The sequence below is a fragment of the Calliopsis andreniformis genome, chromosome 12 (assembly GCF_051401765.1).
Source record: "Calliopsis andreniformis isolate RMS-2024a chromosome 12, iyCalAndr_principal, whole genome shotgun sequence".
NCBI classification, from domain to species: Eukaryota; Metazoa; Arthropoda; class Insecta; order Hymenoptera; family Andrenidae; genus Calliopsis; species Calliopsis andreniformis.
In genome coordinates this window covers 14,440,270-14,467,036 of record NC_135073.1, presented here as the reverse complement: position 1 = coordinate 14,467,036, position 26,767 = coordinate 14,440,270, and the positions used below count along the sequence as shown (strand labels likewise).

At 43.6% G+C, this 26,767-nt stretch overlaps 1 protein-coding gene across 1 annotated transcript in view; it reads right to left on the bottom strand.

Moving 5' to 3' along the window:
* Positions 1–26,767, bottom strand: part of LOC143185975 (dystrophin, isoforms A/C/F/G/H) — a 431,935-nt gene that overhangs the window by 97,217 nt on the left and 307,951 nt on the right. Inside the window, exon 39 of the mRNA XM_076389324.1 lies at positions 8,012–8,025. Coding sequence (XP_076245439.1) covers positions 8,012–8,025 — 14 coding nt within the window. The remainder of the gene's footprint in view (positions 1–8,011; positions 8,026–26,767) is intronic.

Here is a 26,767-nt window from a genome sequence, read left to right as displayed (position 1 = left end):
ATCTCTGGTAAAAAGTCTAGAGGGCTAAGCCAACAAAACTACTATTTTAAAAAATATTTATATAATTAATCAGAATAATATTTTTAAGCAATCTATTTTATTCCTTTTCAACGCTGGCTTCAAATAAATGCGATATTTCTAAAAATATCTTAAGAAACAATTTTAAGTAGATTCAAAGTGTTAACTTTCCTTCAGGCTCTCCTTCCTCCAAATACAAAGAGTACTCAGTGCGACTTGATTCTACAACCTCGTGGGAATTGCAAATGATGAAAATAAAGAACTAAAGTTTTCGTTTCTCTTTGCCATCCCCCATATGGATGGTTAAGAGTGATACAAGTGGGGGCATGTTAAGTAGAACCGCCGCGGCGATATCGCAGGTAGTCCAAGCAATGTAAATTTGCGCCCCTAATGAATTTAAGGGTTGCATTCGGCAAATTTGCACTGCGGCGTCGCTCTTTGATGAAATTTCTTATTAGGGAAAAGTTGGCTGATAAAGTTTCGCGGATGTAGAGCTTACATTGGGTAGCAGACCGTTTGGATAGTTTCAGCGGAAAGTTACGCTAGCTTTTCACGGGTCGATCGGTCTATGTTCTTGTGTAATCGAGAATTCTCTAGGTATTTCGATAATCAGATAGCTATAATAATTGTGGAGTGGAAAATGACTGAGTGTAAGATCCACTGAATGCACAGGATGGAATATATCGCTTCTATTGTTAAAGAGAATCAAATTCCAGGAAGAAAAATCACCCTTCTTCTTCAGAAAAGGTCAAAGGGTGAACAAATTATAGCTTTCATAAAGAAGACCCAAAGAAAAACTACAATCACAGTCGAGTCTCATCTTTTTCAAATATTATTTGCCTCATTTAATAACATTAACCATCACAATTATTTTACTAATATACCCACACGAATTCCCAAGAATCGAAGCTCCTAAAACAAACCAAACCACCACCCCCATAATTTTCAAAGCAAGCACAGAGCCATAGCAGCATCGAATTCCACTTATCCCAGAAATATTGAGTCCCACGAGCAACTTACAGCGCATCGAGCAATGCCAAGGCCATTGTTACGGAAAATCCAATTCCTCGAAGAGGAATTATCCCCTTATCCTCGAAAGGGGTTGAACAAACGACGTTCAGAATAGCGGACACCCTCTATCTTGTTACGAAATCAATGACGCGTGTCCAGCGCTCGCCAACAGAGCTGGGATAAAATGTGGCCGTGAAAAGAATAGCAGACGCATTCCGTCGGATTAGAAATCGAGCCTGGATCTGATTGAAGCTGAGAAGTGGCGAGGGCGCGGAAGGTGGTGGCTCGATCGAAATAAAATATACGAGGCGCGGAAAGGAGCTGCTGGGGGATGAATAATGCATTGGAGGGGGTGAACAGCTTGTGGTAAGTAACGAGGCGGATTTGTAAAACAGCACCACGTCCCTCTCGATGAACCGCAAATAATTTAGTCCCTGAGGCTGCTCGGAGTTGGAGGGTGGACAGGATATAAAGAGAGGAATCTCTGATTTTCCTATTCCTTCGTTCGCTAGCGGTATAAGTAATTTCTCGATATTGGATCCTCGCGAAGAAAAGGTGGCCACAGCGATTACGCGCAGAAATGCAAACGCGGATTTTCTTGGCGACCCTATCCAACACTTTATTGGGTTATTACTATTCTTGAATATTCTTTAGTCGGAAGCTGGGAGGATTTTTGGTAATTAAATTGTTTGGTAAGCCTTAGGTGTGTACGTATTATAACTTGTTGACATATTAATTCTCTTCTTTATTAAAAAAAATATTGTGAAGGCAATTTCGAACGGGGGAAGCTAGAGAGATAGAAAGAGAAAATGAATCTCATGGGATAAATATAATAGAAATTTCCACTGAGGGATAGTGGAAAATAAAGAGCAAATGTTTATTTAAATTTTTAGGATTATTGTAGACATCCCAGTAAAATTTTTAAAGAATGTAGTGGTGAATGCGACAATCAGGTGTATCGACTTCTTGAATAGGAGTTCTTCGAGATGACATCGCGGTTCAAATGTAGCCCATACTTTCACAATCGGAAGAAGTTTTAGAATCAGATATTCCATGGAAAGAGGTTCCCGCGAATTTGAGGAAATTTCGTGAAGCATAAGGCGCGATGTTCTTCTCAGATTGATAACAATTTCCTTCCTCGAATGAAATGCAAAGCAAGCGTTGTACTTTCAAACGAGTTTCCAGGAAATCTCGTCGACTATTTCCACCTTGTATGGATTCAGCCGCGAGAACGTCTTTTTTCTCGAAGAGGTGAAAAGTTGCTGGAGAAACGACTCAACTTCGACAGTCGACGATGATTTTTTTGTTCGATCGCCGTGAGTATTTTCACATAAAATTACCTCGCGCTTCACAGATTTGCAAATTAAATTGATCGTAGGAGGCAGAGCTTCGCTTTTTATTTTAGAAAGTGAACCTTCGATACCTTCCAGACAGAACTTTGCATCCCCCTCGCAAAGACAAAATTCCTTCTCTGTCCCCCTGCATCAAGACCAGAATTCGCGAAAATTTCACCTCCCAATATTCAAAGCGTGCTTTTTTGACTGGTGGAGATCGAAACATGCCCCGTCACTTTTCGACGCGCCACGTCGCACCGACTGTCAAACGCGCGTCGTTCATTTCTCGCGTCGTCGGGGACGAGAGCCACGGATTGCCGTCGACGGAACCCATTAACGGTGTCCACGTTTCGACACTTCTTTCCCCTCCTCGTCTGGAGCCCTTTCTGCGCCAGACGGGGCTGGCCGTCAAAAATGGAAACGCGCCTCGCGACAGGGGAAAATTTCATTTTAATATCGTCTAAATGTCACGCCGCGGGACGCTGGCTCGGGAAGCGCTGTCGTTTGTCTTCTGTCGACAACACGCGGCTGAACTTTACGGTCGAGGGTCAGGTACTGGGGAAATATCGCGTCTTGAATAGTCTCTTGCTTGAGAATGAAAATTCCAAGTGGAAACAGTGTATCTCGAGAAGGGGTGACGAAGAAATGTCGAGAGAAAGATCGATTTTATGTTTCAATAAAAGAAGAGAAAAAAAATAATGAAACTCTAGATTCTAAATAGAAAATTAAATCTGAAATAAAGAATAAGTTTTTTTCTAAGGATAATCTTTCTTACAGCTTCATTTACTGTGATAGTAACTTTATTGTATTACTGAGGAAGGGAAGTGACTTCTACTCTCGTGACGCGATTCCTCAGCGAAGACCGGGTTCAACGCGAGAGAAAATCAAGGCGGATGGTAATGCCAGTGGTTCAGGGTCTGATGGAGAAATTGGTGTACCAACCGCCGCCGTAATGTTACCGAAAGAGGCCGATGCGAGGAAAGGGGTTGGGTTAAGCGGCTTGCGGACGATTAGAGAGCGCCGCAGCAGCCATCGTCGCGCACTAGCTTCATCCCCATTGGCGATCAAAACCCAACTACCTCGTGGTCCCGTTAAATACGAAGTACCGAAAGCCAGGGTCTCCACTTTTCTTGATTCCCTGTCTGCCTTTTCGTTTTTGCCTTCGAAGGATTTACAGCTACGAATCCACGCTTAATGGTTAGTTCATTGTGCTTCAAGTTTTAATATTATCATGGAAGGAATGTAGAAAGTAGTACATGAGTCACAGACGTGGTATTTGATCTTGAATTATTTGTTACAGAATTATTTCACGCTCTTTTTAAATTATGGAATGAAACAGTAGCTTTGACGCGAAAACACGTATTTTCGAGAAGGGTGAAGGTTTTAGGGTGAAAGATGTTAGCACGAAACAGGTCTATATCGGATATGAAACTTCCTCTTGGAGATGGAACGCAGGACACCGTCTAGTGACCGCATAGTCTGGATATCTTCGAGGTTGTGGCCAAGGTCCCTAGTAAAAGTTTCATGGAGGAACGCCGACAAAGCCCGCGGAAATGTCCAGTAAAGCCTGGTCAAGTGACTCGGGAAAGTGCGGGGGCATGCCTTCAAAATCAAATTTCCTGACCCGTGTGGAAATCTCTTTCCAACATATTCTTATTTCCCAATATCTTTGACTTTGAGAAACGTTCAACACTGTTTTGGGAATAGACATATGAAAATAGATGAAGACACAGGGTGACAATGGAACACAAGGTGATTCTATAAGTAAAGATATGACGAAAGGAACGCATGAAAAAATTATGTTCTAGGTCTCATTTTAGAGGTATTAATTATTGCAACTATGTACACTTGAACTGCTCAGGCGTTGCCTGACTACTACTCGACTAATTCTACTGCGACATATGACAAATCGAGCTAATTCGCACTGATAGTAGAATAAGTCCATAGATAGAATAAGTCAGACACATTTTCAATAATCAATAATAACTCGAAAAGGGAGACTAGAATTAGAACACTATTTTATTTTTGATTCCATAAATTCTTCTTCCAAGAATTAAATTCCAAGAATCAATTAGTCCAAAAACTATTTCTAGAGATCTCAATCTCCTTTTTTCAGTATACGTCAGCAAAAGAATCGTAACTAAGGAAGTCAAATCCCGTCCCTTTCATTACTTCTGAGAACGAACTATCGAAGTGATCTAAGTGGATGATAAAACGGAAACAAGACGTTCCCCGAGCACAGTGATTGCGTATCAGATGATCAGCAGGATATCGATGGAATCCTAGTCAAGTCAGAAGTGTTTTTTCGTTCCCCACGGATCACGAAATCCCATTAGCCAGCCTCATGACCATGATGATCAACGATCAACACTTCCTTCGAGCGACTGGCGCCCAGGATTTCCCTTTTTACGATCCCCAGCGAACGAAAGGTTTACGATTTCCTCGATCTCCCGAACGTTTCACGTCCATCTCATCCCAGCCTGGCTGTCGTAAAAATCGCACTGCGTAGGACACGACTCGAGAGGATTTCGCTCCATTGGTCTTCCCTCGGCGCTGTCGCAGCTAGAGGGTCTAATAACGTCGCGTCTTTAAAAATATGACCGATTTAACGAAGTCGAGGCCCGTGGACCCAGCCATGGAGACGAGTATGCAAATGCTAGAAATACTCGTGAGAATCTCAGCCAAGCTCGAAAATCGGGTTCAATTTCCTCGTATCTTTCGACTCTATGACGTTCCATATAAAAATGCTGGAGGAATCCAAATCAAGGCATCCCAATTTTTCGTTAAACATTTTCTGTAAGAATTTCGCGTGAGTAAGAGTGGGAACACATTACTATCACGTCAAGTGAAATCACGTCACACATTACAGCAAAATCGATCTAAAACAAGGGAAAAACCTCAGCTCACACTATGGATTTGCTATAGTTTGCAACGTGATTTCACGTGAGATGACAATAATGTGCTCCTACCATAATCGACAAAGAATCACGCAGCATAATCGTGATGAAATCGAACGTTTCGAAGCATTGAAAGGCTTTTGGCACGCTTTAAACGCTTCGTTAAATGACAATCTATTTTGGAGAGAGGAAGAGAGACAGGGAGGAAATTCAATGGCAATTGTCGACGAAAGCGGCGCGTGTCGCCGGAAATTTCAAGCGTGAAATTTTGAAATTTGACAGCGATTACTGAATCGTCGAACCGACGGTGTTCTTGTTCCTGTGCACGATCGTCAGGGTAAGCTGACGTTAACGACGTCACCCCAGTACACGACGGAACAGTCGACGAATTAACGCCCCATCGATGTTCGCGGAGAGACGGCCTAACTCGAATCAACCATTTGACAGCTGTTTGTTCGACGAGTCTGTGCAATACAGGAGAACTGAGTGTTGGTTGTTGGAGGGAAATGCTATTGTTAGGGGGACTGCTTGAGAGGTGGGAAAAGATTACGCGAACGACACGAGAATCTGATGAAAGCTGGAGCTGCTCTGCATTTAAATGAATAATTAAATAGGAGGTGATTTTCTAGCAAAAATAGAAAAAAGTTGATGGATGATAAAAATATGTTAGAGATTCAGTTTCTGAGTGTCACTGTGTGCGATTGTTAATAATAATGTGTGATCTAGCTCTTGGTTTAACCCTTGAAGTAGCACAATTACCCTTTATAGTGAAGCCTTCGAGGGAAGTTCATGTTCGACAAGTGATACGAACTTAAATAAGTCAGGCATTACTTTCGAGTGACAAAGGGGACTCAAATGTCGTGAAGCATTAATGTAGAGCTGAGAAATTCTCTATTATATCTCTCTCTATTGTTACTTGCTATTATATCTACCTCCTAACCCAGAAGAATTCTCTCAGCTCTAGAATTACAGCCCCTATTTCTTAATACCCACCAACAGAAATAAAAAAAGAAACCTTAGTTCTTGATACGTGGTACAGACTGTAACCTGGAGAACTACTATTTTAAGACGCACATGAACTTAGAACAGCGTGACGTTACCTTGCACTAACAAGAAACAACCTCGTTTCACTTAACTTTAATGACGACCAGTAAAAACCTCCATTATATCCGCCCCTACAATTACTTACTATCACAACTCGTCACGCTCAGGAAACAAAAACTCTTAAAATCCCTATGACAGCAACTGAAACCTAGAAGAGAACCTCTAACAAAATTACTATTATATCTTAATTAAAATCTCCCTCTTGCAAAACCCGTTCTATCTGAAAGCTATCCAAAGACAGGGTTTCTTGCGACTTTGTCTCGCATGGAACGCGATTCGAAGCTGCTGGGAATCGAACGTGACGCAATGGCGCTCGCTCACGTTCCACCAGCACGGACAGTTTGCAAATAAATGAAAATCCGCGGGCGGCAATAGGCCTCGATCGCATTACCGTGTACTCGAACAGAATAAATAGTGGCTAAAACGCGAGCGCGGGGGCGGCGGGGCGAGGGAATTGAATCCAGCCCAGCGTAAAAGCTGTCGGTGATTCACGGAGATGCGAGTGTTTGAGCGCGTTTTCCGCGCGGATCGCTCCGCGTGCAGCCGCTTCGCTACGTGACCCTCTGTAAATGCGCATCAAATATGCCTTTTCTACTCTCCCCCAGCTTGTCCCCCCTGGCCCACCGACAGCACACAACCAACGATCCGCTCCTGGGCTCGTGTTCATCGGCTGATCGATAATTAATCGAAACGACGATCGTTCGTCATGTGTACGAATCGTTCAGAACACTCGAATTCTTTCTTTTCCTGTCCCGCTGGAAGCTGTGGCAGGGGAAATACATCGAGGGAGTTTTAGAATGAATTTTGACGGCAAGAATTTGGCCCTGTGAAAGTTTCGCTATTCATGCGGGGGATTATAACAGTTTTATCATTCAGTCTGAGTGGAAGACCTGTTTCTCTTTTTATGTTTGAAATCAGAGAGAATAGGAGACGGTGAGTAGCTGCAGAAACAACGAGAAGGGTTAATATTGAAATAGCTGACGAATTTTGGAAAAGTTTCTGGATTTTGCTCCACCAAAAACTGTCTGTAACATTTCGAGAATCTTCCTCCGGTTTTCATAGAAATAATTTAATTCAAGAGAAATTTTTTCTCTTGAATTTATTACCTCGCTCTTACACAATTTACTGCAAGTTCAAGCCTGAATTCTGTGGAATTCTTTCATATAAAATACAGGCTCTGCTCCACTCCGTATTTCCCTCCACATACTCGTGTAAAGATAATGCTTCTTGCTCTGCTCAAACTTGAAGAATTTCCCGTGGTTAATATCAGCGAAACTCTCACAGTTCTTCTCTCCAATTTTTGTATCGCTTCGAGTCTAGCACCGCCACGACGTCTCTCCCCAGAAGAAAAGCGGAAAGAAGGCCGCTGGAAGTTCTCCTAGATTTTTGGTCAGGGCAGATTTAACGCCACTTACTCGAGCTACAATTTATCACTTCCCTGGAACGTTTTCATTTTCCGGCGGGCAGAGCCGCTGGACGAACTTCGCGCGAATTTCATTTCGCTCGGCAACGCTGCTCGTAAGTGGAACTTTCTGCCGTAACGATAGAGTCACCGTGTTAGTTGGCCGTCCCCTTGGCATCGGCCCCGAGAGCTTTAGATTTTACTGGAACATCGCGGCTTATTTTTGCGTTATTTTTTTTTCCCACCGTGAGACGAGAGCCTCCGTAGAATCACAATTTTTTTTCTGTTAGCTATATTTTATGCTGGCATTCAACTTCACGTTCAACCTCTATTTTTTCGCCTTCTAACTTCTGGGAATAACTCTAGCTGTGTTTAGGCAAAATTTGTGAGATTTGGAAAAATTCATGTGTGTCTCTTTTTACTACCTCTAAAATTTAACATACACTCTCTATTATTTACCTGTAACTTCTGGGGAATAGCTCTAGCTGTGATTACAGATAAAATTCGTAAAATGAAGAAAAAGGCAACAAGATCCTGTAAAAAATCTGATTTTGAAAAAAAAATCAACTTAGGTTTATCTGTCTCTGAGGTCCAGAGTTTATTACAGAAAAAAGACTTCTCAATTTCCCAAGGTTCTCAATCTTTCCAAATTTCCAGCACACAACCGAGTCCTAATTTTTCGAATCCCAGGCCTCAAGGACTCCCCAGTTCCTTGTCCCATACGGTAACCCACTATCCACGAGCCGCAGCACGCAAACGCGCTCGCGGAGGGCAGCATCTGTCACAGCGAGTGCCGAATCAGCAAGGGGCGTTCGGGGTGCATCAGCAGGGTCGTTCGCCGTTCGGCAACCATAACCAGCAAATGTGTCGGCTCCTCGTCACGTATTCAGCCACCTTGCGCCCTGTTCCTAGCCGCCTGGAGTAAGTAAACTCGGGATATACAGTGCGGAGGCAGCGCAGGCGGAGAAAGATAGCGGCGTGCCGCGGTGAGGCATGACTCTGGCTGCCCATGAATATTTATCGCCGCCACTCAGTGGCACACGGCACACTTCTCGTCAGCAGGCCGCTCTAAGCGCCCTGTTGCGAGGGTACACAGGGTGCTCGAAAAGTATCGTAACCCCGCGAGAAGGGGTGAACGAACCTCGACTGGACGATTCAGCGAACGCTGCAAAATCGCTGGGGAATCTCTGCTGGTTGAATCGAACGCGAGCGAATAAGCGAGAATTATGGGGAATTATAATTAGCGGCGATAGTTTGGGAGCATGGTAAATTGAATTGTTGCGCACGATTTTGTGGAATAGATTGAAATACGAGCCAGACCCTTTTCACTTTGATCCCCGTTATTCGCGTTCGTGAATGGCGTAATGTGTTATTGGGCGCTTCTGGGATAGCCTGAGGGGGCTTTCATAAAAATCATTAGCGCTATTTGTTGGATGCGTGGTTGGGGGGAGATGGGTACTTCGTTGGAAACATTGTGGGTGATACTGTGGCGCCAGTTTGAAGGGTTATTGGTGCTGAAGTGGTGGAATCGGTACTTGATCAGACGTACAGTAAAGTTGCTACTATTGTATGCTTCCTATATAAATAGAATGAAACTGGTGCTGCAGTAATAACACTCTGGCAGAAAGTATTTGACTACATACAATTTAATTACTTTTGAAGTAGAAAAATCAGTACTTGGTCAGACACAAGAAAGAATGCCCATAAAAGACGGAGTACATTATGCATACTCATTCCAGTAGAGGAAGTGTAGAAACTCCATTAACCAGACAATAAACTATTAAACTATTATCAGATCAATAAGACGCTAAGTCACTTCCCTTACTCAGCCCTGCAGAGGAAATGTCCATGCACTATTAAACGCACAATAGCCAATCCTATTAAGTCAATCTCACAGTAGAAGAGACCATACGTGACCAGACATAGAAGCAAGTAGTCAGTAATGGCCCAGCCACAAGTAGTTGCGTCTGTATTTATTCAGACACACACTGCTCTCTATTTCTCTGTCCGTGCTCGCGACAGGCACTGTACAGGTTCGTGCCTGGTCAGACATGCAGTAGACGAAGCCAATATTTGGTCGAGCACACAGGAGATAATTTCGTGCCTCGAACACACAGTAGAATGATCTTTGGCCTGACAGTGCCCAAGAAGACTGGCTAGGTCCACGTACCAGTAGATAAGTCTGTATTTGGTCGGACCTACAGATCAATACTCGATCGGGCACAAAGTGGCTAGGGTCAGTGGTTGGTCAGTGACAGCACTCGGCGTTTGATCAGGCGGAGAGTGTAAAGCAGTATAGCTTGGCAACGAAGCTGGCCTTCCCTTCGCGGAAGTGCACCATCGTAATAAATAATGACCCATCGAAGCCAAGCGATATCTTCTACCTCATAAAGTCGTGTCAGCGGCTGTTTAGAGCCCCGTAGAGGCTGCTTTATTATTCCGAGTGTGGAGGATGGCGGTTTATAAAACTCTGGAGAAACGCTCGTGAAAGTTTTAATTTGTATTCATACTCTTCAGCGCGCTCGTAATTAGTTGGAACAGTATTTCGTGTGTCGATCCTTGGAGACTGGAATAGAATAACCACGAGCCCGCGTCAGAGTTCCTGGCAAGATTAGATCCACGATCCTTGCGTTACGACGTGACCGAGTTTAACGCAAACCCTTGGCGTACCCTGTTTTACAGAGGGTGTTAACAAAAATATGGGATGTTTCCTGGAGAGCGCGTACGAGCGCCAAAATGCTGGGGAAAGTTTGCGTTGGAAGTGCTGCGAGCGGAAGATAAACCGAGGATCACTTTCTATAGCGAAAATAATTAAAAGGCAGTGAACCCAGTTCGCCTATACTAAATTCTACATCACTATATTTCTCTACTAATATTAAATAATACCCAAGCTTCCAGGTCCAAGTAAAAGAAATTGATTTATCAATAGATATCGATTTAATTTTCTTGCATTACGAGCAAAATACTTGAAAGATTTCTGCCCTGACAGGTACTTCATGGGCAAAAGATCCCGAGCGAAGGAAAGGAAATTCAAAGGGCTGTGTAAATAAAGATAAAAAGAACGGTTCGATACGATCGCCATCCATCATACCGCTGCTCTTTTTTCGCCGATCCATTCTGCGGCGCAATAACGTCAAGCTTCGAGCTGGATGTAACATTTCTGGAACACAAGGGTTCCCGTATACTTAATTAATTACTATTTCAGCCACCCTTCGGCGAGCTGTATGACGAGAACAGCCAGCCCTCGGTCCCCGTTCCGAGGATGAACGTACACAATCATTCATTGCGATAACGGGCGATTCATTACGGAAAAAAGGGGTTTTAATTAACGCTCGACCGGCCTGGAAATTCATTAAAGTTTCCACGGAGGGGAGCGGTGTGTGCACCGTTCATCGTCGGAAACTTGAAAGAAAGCCACTGCTTACGATACACTTAATATTTTCCTCGCGGATTTTCTAACTTTCGCGACAGGGGAATTGTTCTTGCCCCGTCGTTACCTTCCATTAGCGAGGAGACCATTGCTTCTACTAAACAGTATCGAAACAAGGCTTGCAAGCTCGATAACAGGCGGCCATTGTGGAGTTTCGAATCTCTGGTAATGGCGACGAGGCATTTTGTATATTAAATGCGCAGTTCTGGACATTAAAAATTAATTTTTTACGCCTGAAGTTTCTTCTCCCTTCATAACTTTGCAAGGAGTTATACTTTCCTTCTTTCAGAAGCTACGCAATTTTTTCTATCTTTATACAGTTTCTTAGTAAATTTTTCTATAGCCTGTTACACTATTTTTCTAGAGTCTGTTAGCAAATAAATATTATAATTTTAGAATCTTTTGTGGTTTTGAAACATCCTTCACACATTTACGAGTTAATAGTGCAAATATGGGATTAAAAATAATGGTTTTGAAAATTGAGGTCGTAAGTATTGTAAGCTCGAAGAAAGAGGGTGATTTCGTGCGAGGCTAAAGGGGCCACAAAATCGAGGACAATCTTTATAGCTGAAAGCTGCAAAGTTCAAGGTGCAAAATCAATAGCTCAGACGCTTGAAGGGTTGAAAGGTTAAAAGCTCGAAACTCGAAGCTCACGTGTTGAGGTTCTTTATCCACGTTTCCTGGAATGAGTTCTTGCTTCCCTAAATGCTACCTTTCTTCGCGCCCCCATTTTCTCATTCTTTATGGAGCGAGGAGATCAAGAAGCGTAGTTCCATGGACGAGTAAAAGCCTATACTTGCAACATTACTCGCCACTCGTAGAATGCTATCAATCTTATTCTGATTCAGATAGCACTATTTATGTTAACTGTTGTGGAACATTTGTCGGAAATTGAACACAAGACATTTTTCAGTAATCACAGTCTTACATCCCTTGGCTATTAAATTACAAGTTTCAATATTTTCTAGTTAATATATCTTCCACGACAAATTTTTTTTCATAAAAATAGTAGTTCTCATTACCCAATTACCTCCTTTTCATAATTGGATATTAAGATAGGTAGTCATGCTTAGTAATTTACAATTCGTTATTTATAATACAGTACTGCAGTTATAAAAATGTTCTATGTAATATCTTTGTAACTCTCAATTAACTCTTTCACTAATAACAAAATTTCGTTATGTTTACTCAGATAAATCTATTTGAGGCTTCTTTTTAATTTATTACACAACCCCCAAGCTCTGTTAAAGTGTGGGAGTGAAAAGGGATGATACGAAGAAGCCAGAATATATGTAGCAAATATTTTCCAGGGTGAAACACGCTCGCTGCCAGCTTCCATCGACGAGACGAAGCCGACTTAGTGGCCCCGACGATGCGGTCGTATTAGATTACAATTTTCTAATTTCGCCCCTGACAGCGCGTCGCGTTTAACGAGGTTACATTACATTACGCTATAATTGCCAGCCCAGCCACTGTAATTCCTTTACTGTGCACCCTTTGCGACGTACTCTTTCGTTTCCACCCCTTCTGTCCTCCTCCGAAGATAGCCCCCGTGCCCCTCATCCCCTAACGGGCCAGACGTGTCAATTAGCGTTCATTTTGCGCCACGAAAATATGGAGAATTTCGCAGTCCACCGCCTCTGGTGGCTCGAATTTAACGCGCCAAGGTATCCCTCTGGAAATTCGATGAAACGATCGCGCAGGATTGAGATAAAACTCGAAGGGGTAGCGTAGAGGGTGTTTCAAGATTTTAGAGGGATGGAGCGAGCAGCTGGAACTGTTTCAAAAGCAGTCACGCGACTTTTTGAGTGTGTAAAGAATTTCTGGTATTACTGTGAAATAATGTACATAATATTTAGTCGAAGTTAGTTAAATTGAGGGTTTAAGGAACCTTGTGAAAGCGATTCTGGATCCCCAGTTTATTTGGTTCATTTCCCACGATCAAGATAATCTTCTCGACACACCGAATCACGGAAAGGAGGTCAAAGGTTCTACGTTTCTGGAGTGTACACGAGTAAAACTGGCTCAGAAGAACAATTCCGCCGAGTACCTCAATTCGAAGGGAAACCACGGAGGATTTTTTTTAAAAGAAGTCGTGTAAATTCTTTAATGGACAATTAGGTCAGAAAAACAGGAGAGAAAAGTACTGTAATATCCTGATAATATTATTTTACAATAGTGAAGGCTCCTCGTACTGAAATACTACGATAAATTCGCCTGGCTGTGCCTCTGTTCTGGAAATGCAATTAAAACTGTCGCTGTAGCTCAGGGAAAGTTTAGTTGTTTGGTTCTCTGAAAAGCCTTTGACTATTAGCGAAGATGACCAATGCTGGAGATGATCTCTGGACTCCTGCCAGGACGGAGGCTGGCCGTTTCGAGGACGTTGGATGGCTTCTGTGCTGAGAATATCGTAAAAACCAACGGCACTCAGCTAGCTCAAAAGATAGGAGATAAAAGATGAGCGATTCGGGGGGTTGATCCTCTTACGAGGCTTGAGATAAAAATGTTGAAAATTTGTGGAAGCTTCATGACACGAGAATGCAGGTAAAATATCAAAGAAAGGAGGTCACGGTGAATCAAGAGCTCAAAATAATCGAGTACAATATTTCAAAAGAACTTGAAACGATGAACCATCGCGTAAGAAGTTTCAGAGAATTCGAAGCTAATATTGAATACCTAAATCGAAAATTTAGGAGCCTCAAAAATGCAGTCATATAAATATTAAATATTAAATATCTCTAGTCAGTGATACAAGTCCAAAAAATTGTTTCAAAACAACTTTAAAAAATCCAGTTGCATCTCAAAAAAATCCTGTTCCACAAATAACCAGGAAAGCAATCGAACCGAGACTGAATCACCTCGAACTCATGTTTCAAAAACCTCCCCATTCAGATTACACGTGCACATCGAGACGTAGTGGTGGGTCCTATTGCGCATCGGGCGCGTCGCGATCCCGCGCGTCGATAAATTAAAAAGCCAGTAATCGATTGTCACGCGAAATTAGCAATTAAGCCGCGATTTATGGGTCGCGCGTTACACCGTGTGCAACAGCATAAAGAAAAAAATATTTGATTATGCAAACGCGGGGCAGGCATGTCGGGGAGCCGCTTTAAAAGCGTCGAATAAACCAGCGAGGGCGGCAGCAGCTTTCCAATTTGCCGCAATCAATAAATTGCGCATCTAATTTCTCGTCCCTTTCGTTTTTCGAGGATCGAGGGACCGGATGGCGGCCATTCGGCTCGCGTTTAAAGCGATACCGCGCCATTTCGATCCACGAAAGCACCATAACCGTAGCCTGCGAGTAACTACGTTATTTTCGATCGTTAGAACAGTCTCGCGAGTTTCGCTGGGCCATCGTCGTTCGCCGAAATTATCCCGTTCGAATTCAATGAAAATCACTTCAATGATTACGTGGTCGTAGAAATTTACAGTTGCAAGGGGCAACAAAAGCTAGTGCAGGAACGTAAACCAGACGATTAGTCTTCTGACAGTTCAATAAGCGGAACTAAACCACTCATTTTTCTTTAGATTTCAGAGAAAAGAGAACAGAGGCAAAGAAATGAGGAAAATTATAGAAAAATCGAAGCACGTAGATATTAGCAAACTTAAATAAAGTAATGAACTAAAAACAGACCTCTGCTTTAATATCACTGAACCATCAGACGGTTAATCAATACAGAGGGATAACACAGTTAATTTTCTCGTAAGCGTCTGCCCCCAAACTCGCAAGAAGTTACTCGCCTGAACCGTGGTCTATGATCGCGATAGGAGAATGGAAAGTTCACAGGTGACTCAAGTCGCTGTTAATTGTTAACTCCAAGGATCGATCGCGAGACTTCCCTTCCGAGTAATTAACATCTTCCTATGGAGGATATAAAGCTCCATCGATCGCCGATTTATCAATACTATTATCTCGACGTTTCTCCGGCTCTGGCTTCCATCAGGACGATCTCGATGATGCATCGCCGTGGGCAAATGCAATTCCTCGGTGCATAATTGCGACTGCACCGTTGCATCCGAGCCCTATCGGTTCGCGGTGCAAACGATCGTCTGCGCGCGCGCTCTGGGCAAACGGACCACCTCCGCACGTTCCTCGGCCACTGCATCAATCATCCTTGATATCTGCGACTGCTAGTTGAGGCGAAGTAATTTGTTGGAGGATATGCTCCTGATAACCGAGGAAACAACCGAGGAAATAGGGGAAGATTGAGATGTACTTTGTAAGGTAACAAATAAACACAGAGTGGAGAGATTAAAAATATGACTGAAGCGGGTACGATGATAGAAAAGGTTGTAATTAAGTCTTGTAATTAAGCTCGTAAGTCTACCCTTATTTCCCACAATTGGAAATTGAGGACTGTCCTCGTTGCTGCAACGCACTGCGACAAATCGCCATGGTGGCAGAAAACGCTTATATGCAGCAGGCCTTCGAAGAGGGAATAACAAATTTGACACAAAATGTGGTAGGACAATTTGTTCCCCCAAAGGTTAACTTCAATAACAAATCTCTAAACCCTATTTCACACCACTCCAATACCCCAAATTCCAGGAGCACCTCTCAGAGAGTTCCCCAAACTCTCACGCGTCCCCCAGAACCATATCCCTCGCCTATAGACTCCCCAGCGCCAAAAGCGTCATAGTTCGCAACACCCCCAATTTCACATCCGCCGCAGCAGTCCAGGAGCATATAAAGCCAGAACCGTAACAAGGCTCGAAGTCCTAAACTATACAGAAACAGGATCCCAACTAACATCAAACTACCTCTCTGTCCATCGGATAATCGATTGCCAGAAAGGCGATCCGAAAATCGGCATGAGCTCGCGGTCGTCCCCGAAACCACACAGTACCTGACGATCATCCGCGATCCGTCATCCGTCGAAGGATCCATCACCGTCGCAATCTCTCGTCGCATAATTGCAATCGCGCCCTCGACAAGCGATACATCGGATACGGAGTGCGCGCGACCGCATACGCTTGGGGCACCCTCTCCGAGAGGATCTCAATCCCTATTAACAGCCGGATAGTCGGGCCAGAGGATGGCCTCGGGGAGGGGAGGATTTGGCAGCGCCAAGAGCCCCGAGCCTCCCTCCATCGAAGGGGCGAGGGAGAAGGAGAGGGAGAAGGAGAGGGAGAAGGAGAGGGAGAAGGAGAGGGAGAAGGAGAGGGAGCGCGTCCATACCGCCACCGCAAATGATTACACTGCGGCCGTCCGCTAACTGGCCAACGACCCTCCGCGGCCCCACGTATCTGTCGATCAACAGGGCGATACCCAGCGAGGTGTTGATGCCCGTGGTCGGAGTTAGTCAACCCTGTACGCCACCGACGATCCACTTTTCGACTTTTCGGTCTGGCACGCCGCGCTGCGGTTTACCCTGTGGGTCCACCGACTCTTGTGTTTTCTTCTGTGAGGGTGCTCCGCTGAGGGTTGACAGTAGCTTTCGGGGGTTGTTTTGGGGCTCGTTGATGGTAGGTAGTTTTTTTTGGATTGGTTTTAGTATGGAATCGATTTACGTTTTATTTTTGTAGATTAAAATTTCGGGGATATTTGTGGTCATTAGCGCTTTGCACTTTTGAGACTTCATTTTTATGGTATAATTAGAATCTTGAGTATAGAGAATGAAGTGGTACAGTGTTTTATATTGACTCTATGAAGCTTGGAATTTTGGAAAATAGAAAGGCCTATGTTGCAGAGAAGTTTTGATTAATAACAATATTATTACGTCCCACGCGCATAAAGCCAATTAGAGTCCCAGTTCTTTCCAAGAATCGAACAACATGAAAAAAAAGTTTAGGAGACAGAGTAGTCAAGTCGCCAGCATCTTTCCTCTTTATTAAAAATTATATACGAGATAGGGGAAGTTTGATGGAAACCAAGTACCAGCGGCAAGCTCGAAGGAAACTCATCGGGTGGAATCAAGAACTTTTAAATAAAGTTCTAGTAAGTTTGCGCGAAGGTTAAATTGGTAAGCGGGCGGACGGCCACGCGTCTCTAATTTACAATTTTAATACAATTGACCGCGTCACGATCAGCACGTTTCCTGCTGTGCCATTTTCCTGGCAGGCTTCGCCATGCTATGCACAGTAATTGCGATTTTGGGTACACCTGTTCCTAATTACCATTTTTATCACTTTCAGTAGCTTTCGTTGGAAATATTGGCCAGCGTGATCTATAATTCGCGAGTAAACGCGACGGGAAGCTTTGAACGACGTTACGCGTTAAGCGACAGGTTGTTAACCAAAGTAACACGTTGCCACGCGATGTGACACGATCGCGTTCAATCTGTCCCCACAATTCCACGTTAATCGCGATGAATCAGTGTCTCTATTGATGCAATGATATAATTCAATTCCCAACAACGTTCAACTGATTTCGACGATTATTATACGATACAGGTGGGAAACATTGGGTTTCAAACACCTGTTCTACGTTCGATTTACTCAGCGTTCTCGGAATCATTCACACGTTCTGTGGTTTCGCGAATTTTTCAAAATTATTGGAAATAATTGCCTAAGGTAAATGCTTCATAACCAGAACGCGTAAGATGGTAAATGTCCCTATAAATTAGTATCGTTAGTGTTCAGCTATCGGGACATGGTCAACTACTGAGATACTTGACTATCTTCTATCTATCTTCAAAATCCTATAATCATTTCTTTTGGTTCAAAAGCTTACCAAAAATTTAACAAAAATATCCATCCCCAGAAATCACCCTCAAAATTCCTCTGACTCCCCCATGGATCAAGAACCTCATTCGAAACCAAATACCTAAACCTCACTCTTCACCTGTACCAATCAACCCGAAAGGCCTGCAGAGGAATCACCAAAGGCTACTCACGATTTCTCATAAGCCTCAGCCACAGAACCAAATAGCAGGTGTTCACTCCGCAGGATTAAATCTGCAATTTCAACGAACTCCTTCCCGCCGCGATGGGGGTCACGGACCTGGTCGTTAACCATTATCTGTGCATCTCACCGCTGTACAGGATGCAGAACAGGGTAGCGTTGCAACGGTTCCTCGCGACCGACGTGCCCCGTGAATTATTAATAACCCCGAGACGGGTCGAGAGAGCTTTCTCTGAAAGCGAATCGGTGTTCGAGAGGGCCGAAGGAAGAACTGTCGGCTGATGGATCGCTCCGCGGGGGTGGAAAACGCGCTGGCTGCGATGATGGATTGCCAAGGCGACCAACTAATTCATAAGCAGCCGCTTATTGTGAATCCGTGGCTGGAATTCTAGCCCCGAGGCGGGGACTGGTAGGAGAAAAACTGGCGAGAGGGTAATTTCAGGGGGGAGAGACGAGGATGTACAGGGTCGCGCAATTATGGCCGTGGTTTTCCAAACTGCTGGCGAAACGTCTGCCGCGGCAGCTATGGGGGCACTGCGCGGTGTTCTTGGGCATCGGCTGGAGTTATGGCGCGATTATGGCAATGTTTGACCGCAATGTTGGGGATATTGTGGCGCACGATGTTATGATGCATCGTTACTGTTATGGGCCAGGCCATCGATGGGTTTCTGTATCGATATGTATATGTGGATACTAGTGCGAATGATTTAATGGGTTATTATTTCGAAGGATCGTGACAGGATCGTGAGTTATTTGGAGTGTGCTGATTGAATCGAGAATTTGAGAAAATTTTGGGTCCTCTGGGATTCCTTTGAGGATTTTTAGAGGCTGTCTATGGAGCAACTGTTCAGTAATGCATAGTAGATCGTAGATAATTAGGTATCTTATTTCTGATCTGCCATAGATGGGCTGATGAGGAATTTTTTCGTATAAATATACTGGTTATGCTATGGAAACTTATAAAATAAAATTACCTTACAATTTTAAGACACTAAGTACATACATTTAAAAATTGTTTTTCAATAAAAGTAAAATAAAGTACCTGTAAGTAACAGCATTTTAACCTCTTTTCTAAACAATGAACTCACTTCCGTCTTTTATCTTCGTAATGCAACTACACCCTAAAAAAAAAATGTGCAACAACTTGATGCATCTCGGAGAAGCTCGAACGACATTTATGATTCACGACGTTACGCAACTATCATATCATGCTGCAGAAGACAGCCGTAAGTCGTAGACGATATGCTATGCAACCGTTCCTTCCTATCGCACTTTCGAACGGAGCGAGTGAAAAATGTGAGGAGCACAGTAAAGCAAGCAACGACAAAGAGAAATTGCCCTTGTTATATCGCATTCTTCACGTCACCCTGTTGATCCATCAAAGGGAGCACGGGATTTTTATTTAACCTGCGGCTCTTTTATCCTAAAATAACTGTTGTAATACAAGGACTTTCAAGCTGTTTTAAAGGACCTCATTGAAATTAAACCAGAAAGGCTTGAAATAAATCTCTTTTGAACCTACTGAATTCTTAGATTGGATCAACTTTTTGGTACCTGGAAAGGGGACGAGTGTATACGGGGGTACTACTCTTTCTGCTTTTCATCGAGATTTCCAGGGAAAAGTAATCACTCAAGCCAGTGGAGCCAGAAATCAGTGGATCAGAAACCGAAAGATTCTTTCGGGGAGAAAAAGATTGCTATATAAAAAGGCATTGAGGTTTTTGAGAAGTTGTAAGATGTAACTGATGAAAGTTGAAACACAGATGAGGTCAGTTTTTAGGAATCTACATCCCAGAGTGCACCTAGTGGTTTGTGTACTTAGGACCTAGTGTATTTAGTACTGAGTACCTAATCTACTTACTTTCTAGTACCTAGTATACCTAGTTCCTAATGCCTAGTACTTAGTATACCTAGTTCCTAGCACCTAGTACCTGGTACCTAGTACCTAGTAGACCCAAGTCCCCAGTAACCTAGTACCTAGTACCTAGTACCCAGTACCTAGTACCTAGTATACATAAGTCCTCAGTAAACCTAGTACCTGATATACATGATACCTATTACCTAATTATTCCTCTCCTTATTCCTCTTCCCACTCCCCCAACCCTCCTAATCCTCATTCTCCCACCTAACACTTTTTCCAGAACCTCTCTCCTTTCTCCAATTCCCACTTTCCCAACCCCCACTTCCCACCTTCTTCGCCTAACTACTCCTCAGTCCTAAAACCGCATCGAAACCCACAAATCACCCTTACGTTTCCCCAAAAACAAAAATCTTCGACAGTATTCGGTCTCTTTCCCCTAAAGGCGTGGCTCGCAAGTGGCTTCCCGCCCGTTTTCCTCGGATTACAAATGTCACACGGCGGTTCCAGCCCTCGGCGGGAGATTAAAACGAACCGCGTGGACTGGATATAAATCAGGGGGTACGCAGGTGCGTTGCATCGATCAACCGAAACAACGGTGGCGGTCGTTCGCCGAGCGGGTAATCTGCGATTCGGCCCCGAAACGAGGTCAGAAACTGCAGCCACCCACTGGCGCGACAATGGCCAGCCAGCTAGCGAACGAATGCAAAGAACACCGAGCCAAGATCGATAATTTCAAAGTGGAGAACGTCGTTTGCTGGATGCAAAGGGAGGCCCGAGGCCAGCCAGAAAGAGTCAGTCGCATCGATGAGAATACATGGATCCGCCTCTCCAGCTTCCTTTCAGGGATCGTTTCGTACTTAGGTAGATGGAAAAATGTCTGGAAGGGCGGTACGCTGACGCGGTTCGTTGGGAAAATATAGCGGGGAAATTAAAAGATGGAAAGGGGGCTGGCTTTTAGCTGATGCGATTCGATATTTCTCCTTTCCCTCGCGGCCCTGCCACCGTCGCGTTTTCCTTTCCCTCTTCACGAGGAAGCTCCTCGAACCGTGTCTCTGCCTCGTGGCTTGCTTCGTCGTGTCGCACGGTGTTCCAAAATGATCGTCTAATCGCGAAAATGAAAATATAAAAATGTTAACTATTCCTGATTATTGAATTCTTAGCGGTGTTAAGTTCCTAAATCCTTGAGAGCCATTACTTGATACGTTATGTGTCTATAAAAATCTCTACTGTCTTTAAAGATACCATTCACGCTTGGTAACCTTCATACAGCGAGACCTTAAGCAGTGTTTATACTCTTTACTTTATTTTTGCACTAAAAGAAGTTTTCCAAATTTATGATACCTAGTTCCCACTACTTGCACCGAGAAATACCTAATTTTTCATTGCACTTATTTCAATTTTAGGAATACAATCCATAGTATCGATAAATCCTCGTCAGAAAATCATTGTAACGAATACCAACACATCTGAGCAAATTCTATGACATCGACTTCGACCTCGCGATCACGAGGGATAGATCGGTTAAATAAACTCGGCTGGAAAATTGAAACGTCCGTCAGGCCCCTGGACCCACACTTTCTGGCTCTGACTGATGGAGACGAATCCCGAGACGTAGATTGATGATGGAAAATATAGTTTACGCGTTTCAGAGTCGTGGAGTCGTGAAAAGTGTTCGATGTTCTTCGAAATTTCCTGGGAACAGTCCTCTCGAAACTCTCTGCCATGACGCAACAATGTTTGCTGGGCGTAGGTGGAGGGCGGTCTCGCGTCCCTCCATCAACGAATCCTTCCCTTTGTCTGGCGCCGACCACGAGGTACACACCAAAGTGCTCCCGTTAATTGCCGACGTCGGAATTTCCTAGCTCGTGGCAGTCCGACGAAAATTCAATGACGACGCAAGGTGTACGAGGCTTCTTTGCTTTGCGTCTTGGGGACTTTTGATCAAAGAAGATGGTAAAAGTGATGGAGGGCATATTTGAAGATGATTGAAATTTGGGGTACTTTTTTCATGGCTGCTGGAGAATTAATTAGTGAGCTGGGGGGCTGGAAGCTTGGGCTGAATATTGATCATTGGATATATTGTTAGTGTTAAGTTCACTGATTGAGTAAAATAGATACTTGAAAGTATTGTTAGTGTGGTTAGAAGAGTAACAGAATTAACAAAGGTAAATTTTTTAGAAGGCCTGTGTGAAATATTTTGCGATAAAAATTATTAAGTAGTCAAGCTTTTAAATATAAAAGATTTGTGTAATAGTCACTGGAGGATTTCGAGAGTCTCTACTACAATATTATTTAGGTGTATAGCTTATTTTAAAAAAAAGAGTTAAAACAGTATTAAAGTTGGAACAGTTATTCTACTTATACTAACAATTTTATTAGTGAATGAAACACTTCTACCGACAATTAATTTGTAGAATTATCTCTAAACTGACAATTTTCACGATATACCACTCTTCTACCAACCCAACCATTATGACCCACTTTACTCCACAGTTTACCAAAATACCCTAGAGCAGTCAGCATGATAGATGAACTCCATTATCAAAGCTACACAAGTCTACTCACAAAATTATAATTCCCATATTTTTCTTTGACCCTACTATACATTCTCCGCCACTAGGTAAACACATTCCACTCTATTCCCATATCCCACATTCTAAACACCAAAACTATTAACTCCGCCTAAATGAAACATTCCCAACAGTCCTAACTACGAAGACGATCCAACTCCAACAGTGATTAAAATTCCTCCAGCAGAGCGTCTCGAAAAGAAGCAGTGGTTCCGCAAGGAAAACAGACAGGCTCTTTCCTCAGCGAAATCTTGGGGTTCAAAGAGCAGAGGGCCGACAACGAGCACAGAATTCCGAGGCTCTTCGAACGGCGTTCACGGGCCCGATTTAGCAAAGCAGAAGTACCAGTCAGCACGAGGCTCGACGTTATCGCGGCTGGGATGCGCGTACGCAAACATTTTCGTTTAATGCAAATGTAAAACAGGCAAGCAGATATAATGAAGAAGATTACGCGGCATGTGGTCAGCATAGATAACGAAGGCACGAGCCGAGCAGCGTGTGTACGCGCGTGTGTGCACACGTGAAAACGATGAAACTATGCTAATGCCACTGTAACTTTCTATATTATCATATTCGATGTACCGCGCGAAGCATTAAGGCCGTGTTCCCATCGCGAATCGATAAAAACTGGATCGAAGATCGAGCTGCTCGACCGCGACGTACACGCACAGAGGACTAATATAAAATCAACGATGACCGTAATTCGAGATCCAAACTACGACCGATGGACGTTTATAAATTGGGAATTTGTCGAGAACTTGTCCCCTGTGACCATATTGGTCGATTATTTAGGAACGACGCCACGTTTCTTTGATTTATTCAAACGGGTGCTCGATGGCGGACCTAGGTTTGCATAGTGTGGCCGATTCGAAATGCTCTTTGAGATGGTGTGTAAATTAGTAACGTGGAAGACGGTAGAGGAGCGCTGTTCTGAAACTGAGAATTCAGTTTTACATCTCGGTGCAAGCTGCGGTATTTTGCGGGTGCTTTATGCCTGTGGAAGCAACATTAATTTTAATTTTTGATTATTATAGTGTTTCCGTGTTGTAATCTTGTTGGTAGATTCACCATGTTTTAGGGTTATTTAAAGCGAATGAAGTTTACTCTGAAATATATTTTCACTTGGACCCTTCATGACAGAAATATGAGCTGTAATATATGAACTTGAACAACGATGCTGCAGGGTATCGTTTACTATGTGTAAGCTCATGATCTGTGAGCCACGAGGCGAAGAAACACTGTGCTGATTCACGTTAGAGAATTGCTTGATTAAAACTATTTAACCCACGATAAAAAATAGAAAAATAATTTATATCGCTTCACCTCCTTTACAAGTACTTCTGTATGCTTCTTATATCCAATTTAAACACTTCCATAATCTTTGTCTCCCGTCGAAAGTTCAAGCTCCTACTCAGATATTCATAACTGCACACCCTGTATATCTACACAAGATGTACCTCGTTATATAGCACATCTACTTTACATCGTCTCGAGGACACGACTGACTCATATTAATTTTATTGGCTGCTGAACTTGTTAACGACACAAGATAAATTATTGATACTCCCAGGCGGAGCGGTCCAGATGTTCTCTTTGAGCGTCGCCACGCGGCTGCATCGGCGCTTTTTACGATCGCGTTAATGGCTGCACGTTCACGCGCGGAACGATTAATCAGCGTTCGTCGAAACGTTACGAGGGAAGTTTACGCGAATGGACGTTAAGCGCACGCAAGAGGAAAAATGCTAGCTGACGTGAGACGTAACGCGCAATCCGTCTTCCCCGCGCTCCTTTTCTTCGAAGAATAAGACAACGGTGCGTTTCTTGCGGAAATTTATCCGTCAGAGGGCAGGGGTGGAAATTGCGAGAGGAGAGACAAATAAATACGAGAACTCAGTAGATGGAAGGGAACTGATGATCGAGAAAAGAAACCAGATCGAATGCTGGAAACAGAGATAGCTAGGGGGAGTGTGCAATAATGATTTACCTGGGAGACATCTCGCATCGATTTCGTTCCTTTCGACTCAGACCGTTTTTCTGAAAATCTCCCTCGCGACAGGGCATTCATTATTCTTTTGCGTGACGGAGGCTCAAGACTCTGCGCCACTGAGCGTCTCATAATACCATTTGTAATTAATCAGAATAGCGATCGATTTCCTTCAGCTGCTATGCTTGATCTAAGGATGGAGGATCTAGGATTTTTATGGCTCCCTGTGTGACTTATTTAGAGTGATGGAGGATTTTAGATGCACTTGAAATAAATAGCTGACGCAAAGTTGAACGATTTCTGAAGTTGCTGAAATTCTGAAGACTCAAGGGACTTGGAAAAGAGAACTACAGAGGTGAATTAAAGATATGAGTACTGAAAGCTTAATAGTTAAACTTGTGGAAGCTATAGTTACACTTAATATCCAAAGGGTTAGAATAATTGATATCCTCCCCAATTTCAAGCTACATATTCACGATTTTCATCCCCTAAAAATCGAATACTATTTTTCTCCGAATTTTTTTCAGAAGGAGCAAACCTTCAGCCAAAATTGTCGCACCATGCACAAACACTCACAGAAGAAAGCACACGACAGCTCCTCCCAGCGCAGCAACTGCGCTCCCTCATTATGTCGACTCGTAATGGATCCGTAATTAATGAAGCATCGATCGGGCACGCAACACTGGTCGGTCGATTTGCCAGGGACTGGATCAGAATGATTTTAATCAACCCAGTTGCCGGCAGCTCCCGCTGAAATTCCCAGGCTCCCTTCTTTCCTGGTGCCGGAAATTCTGCTCTCTTTGATACCGCGCGGCTAAACTTTTCGCGGACAACCTTTCATCGAGTCAAAGGATCGTCGTCTCGTCGCGGGTGATCAGAAAAAATGAAGTACCTGCACATTCTGCCCTTTGATGTCGCGTCTCTGAGTAATTAACGAGTGTTTGAGTGTGACTCACCCCCTCGACGGGGGGTCCAAGCTCCTTGTTACCTCGTCTCGCACAGAGTATCGATACAGTCACGGCGTTAAGCTTCGACTGTGTTTCCTCGAATATTGAATAGCGTCGCTAATTGAAAGCTCGAAAGGAAGGGGCATTAATTAAGACTTCATCTACGCTGCTTTCCACACGATTCTCGTCTTAAGATTTTTCCTGTTGCCCTTTACGATTCTGTGGCCGCCACTCGCTCGTGTCGGATGAAACTGGAACGACTTCCACTGAAGCGTATTACACCTCTGTTTGAAGCTCTCTTTTGACAGTAGTGAAGATCAAGCATACCTGAGGCTAAGAGATTACTGCTCTACGAAGTCTTCTGAATTCCTATGAAGATCAGAACGCTGAAAAGTCTTATTAACTTAACATGACACAGGGACTTCCAGCTACAAAATTCCTGTTAAATAAAGATACAAGAGTTTCCAAGCAAATAACTCTGGAATAGGGCTTCTCGTTCACAGTAATCGCGTGCTCAGGGACCAGTCGCAAGAGTCGATGTGATTACACTGAATTAATTGATCGTGAAAAAAGGAAAATAGGAGACATCGATGGAATATGAAATTTCTGCTCCGTGTCATATATCTTCGTGTTCACAGAACGTCGAGGTTGGCTCATCGAGTTTGCATATTCATAGAAACTGTGGCGCGGTTTTATTTGGAATTTTAATTCGGCAAGAAAGGAGCGGAAACATTGGAGCAGCTACAGCGAGATTTTTCACTCGCTGGATCCTTAGTCTTGGAATATTATTTCCCAGAGACAGCGTTTGGCCCGGGGTGTTCGTAAATCGAGTTACTTTCAGCTTACACGCCCGCGAGTTTGTTAGCCGTATCAAGGTGGAACGTGTGCGTGCTTATTTGAGATGAATGAGGGTACACATTTCGAGGGCAGTCGGGCGAGAGTCAGTTGCTGCGGGAGTAAAAGCGTACGAGTATCAACTCGCGAGATACAGCTGGCGGATTAGAATACGAGGAAGCTCGAAAAGACTGCACGGTTGTTTTGTGCTCCCTGACTCCTGTTTGATCATTAAATTTTCATTCGCTAACACTCAAAGATACCAGTCACTATTATCCTTTACGCTCCACTTCGTAGGAAACGACTGCTGCGAAACAGGCAGCTTGACTCAGAAGCTAGTAATTATAACTGAAAGATGAAACTTTTCAGGAGAAATATCCCCTTTATTTGAACAAGTAAAATGGAGGAGCGAAAAGGTCAATACGAATAAAACTGTTCATATCAAATCGACTGCTAGTTCTGTTGCTGTTGCATGCGTCATGCGTTCTGACAAGTTGAAACTGTGTCCCAAACTGGCGACCGCAGCGCGCT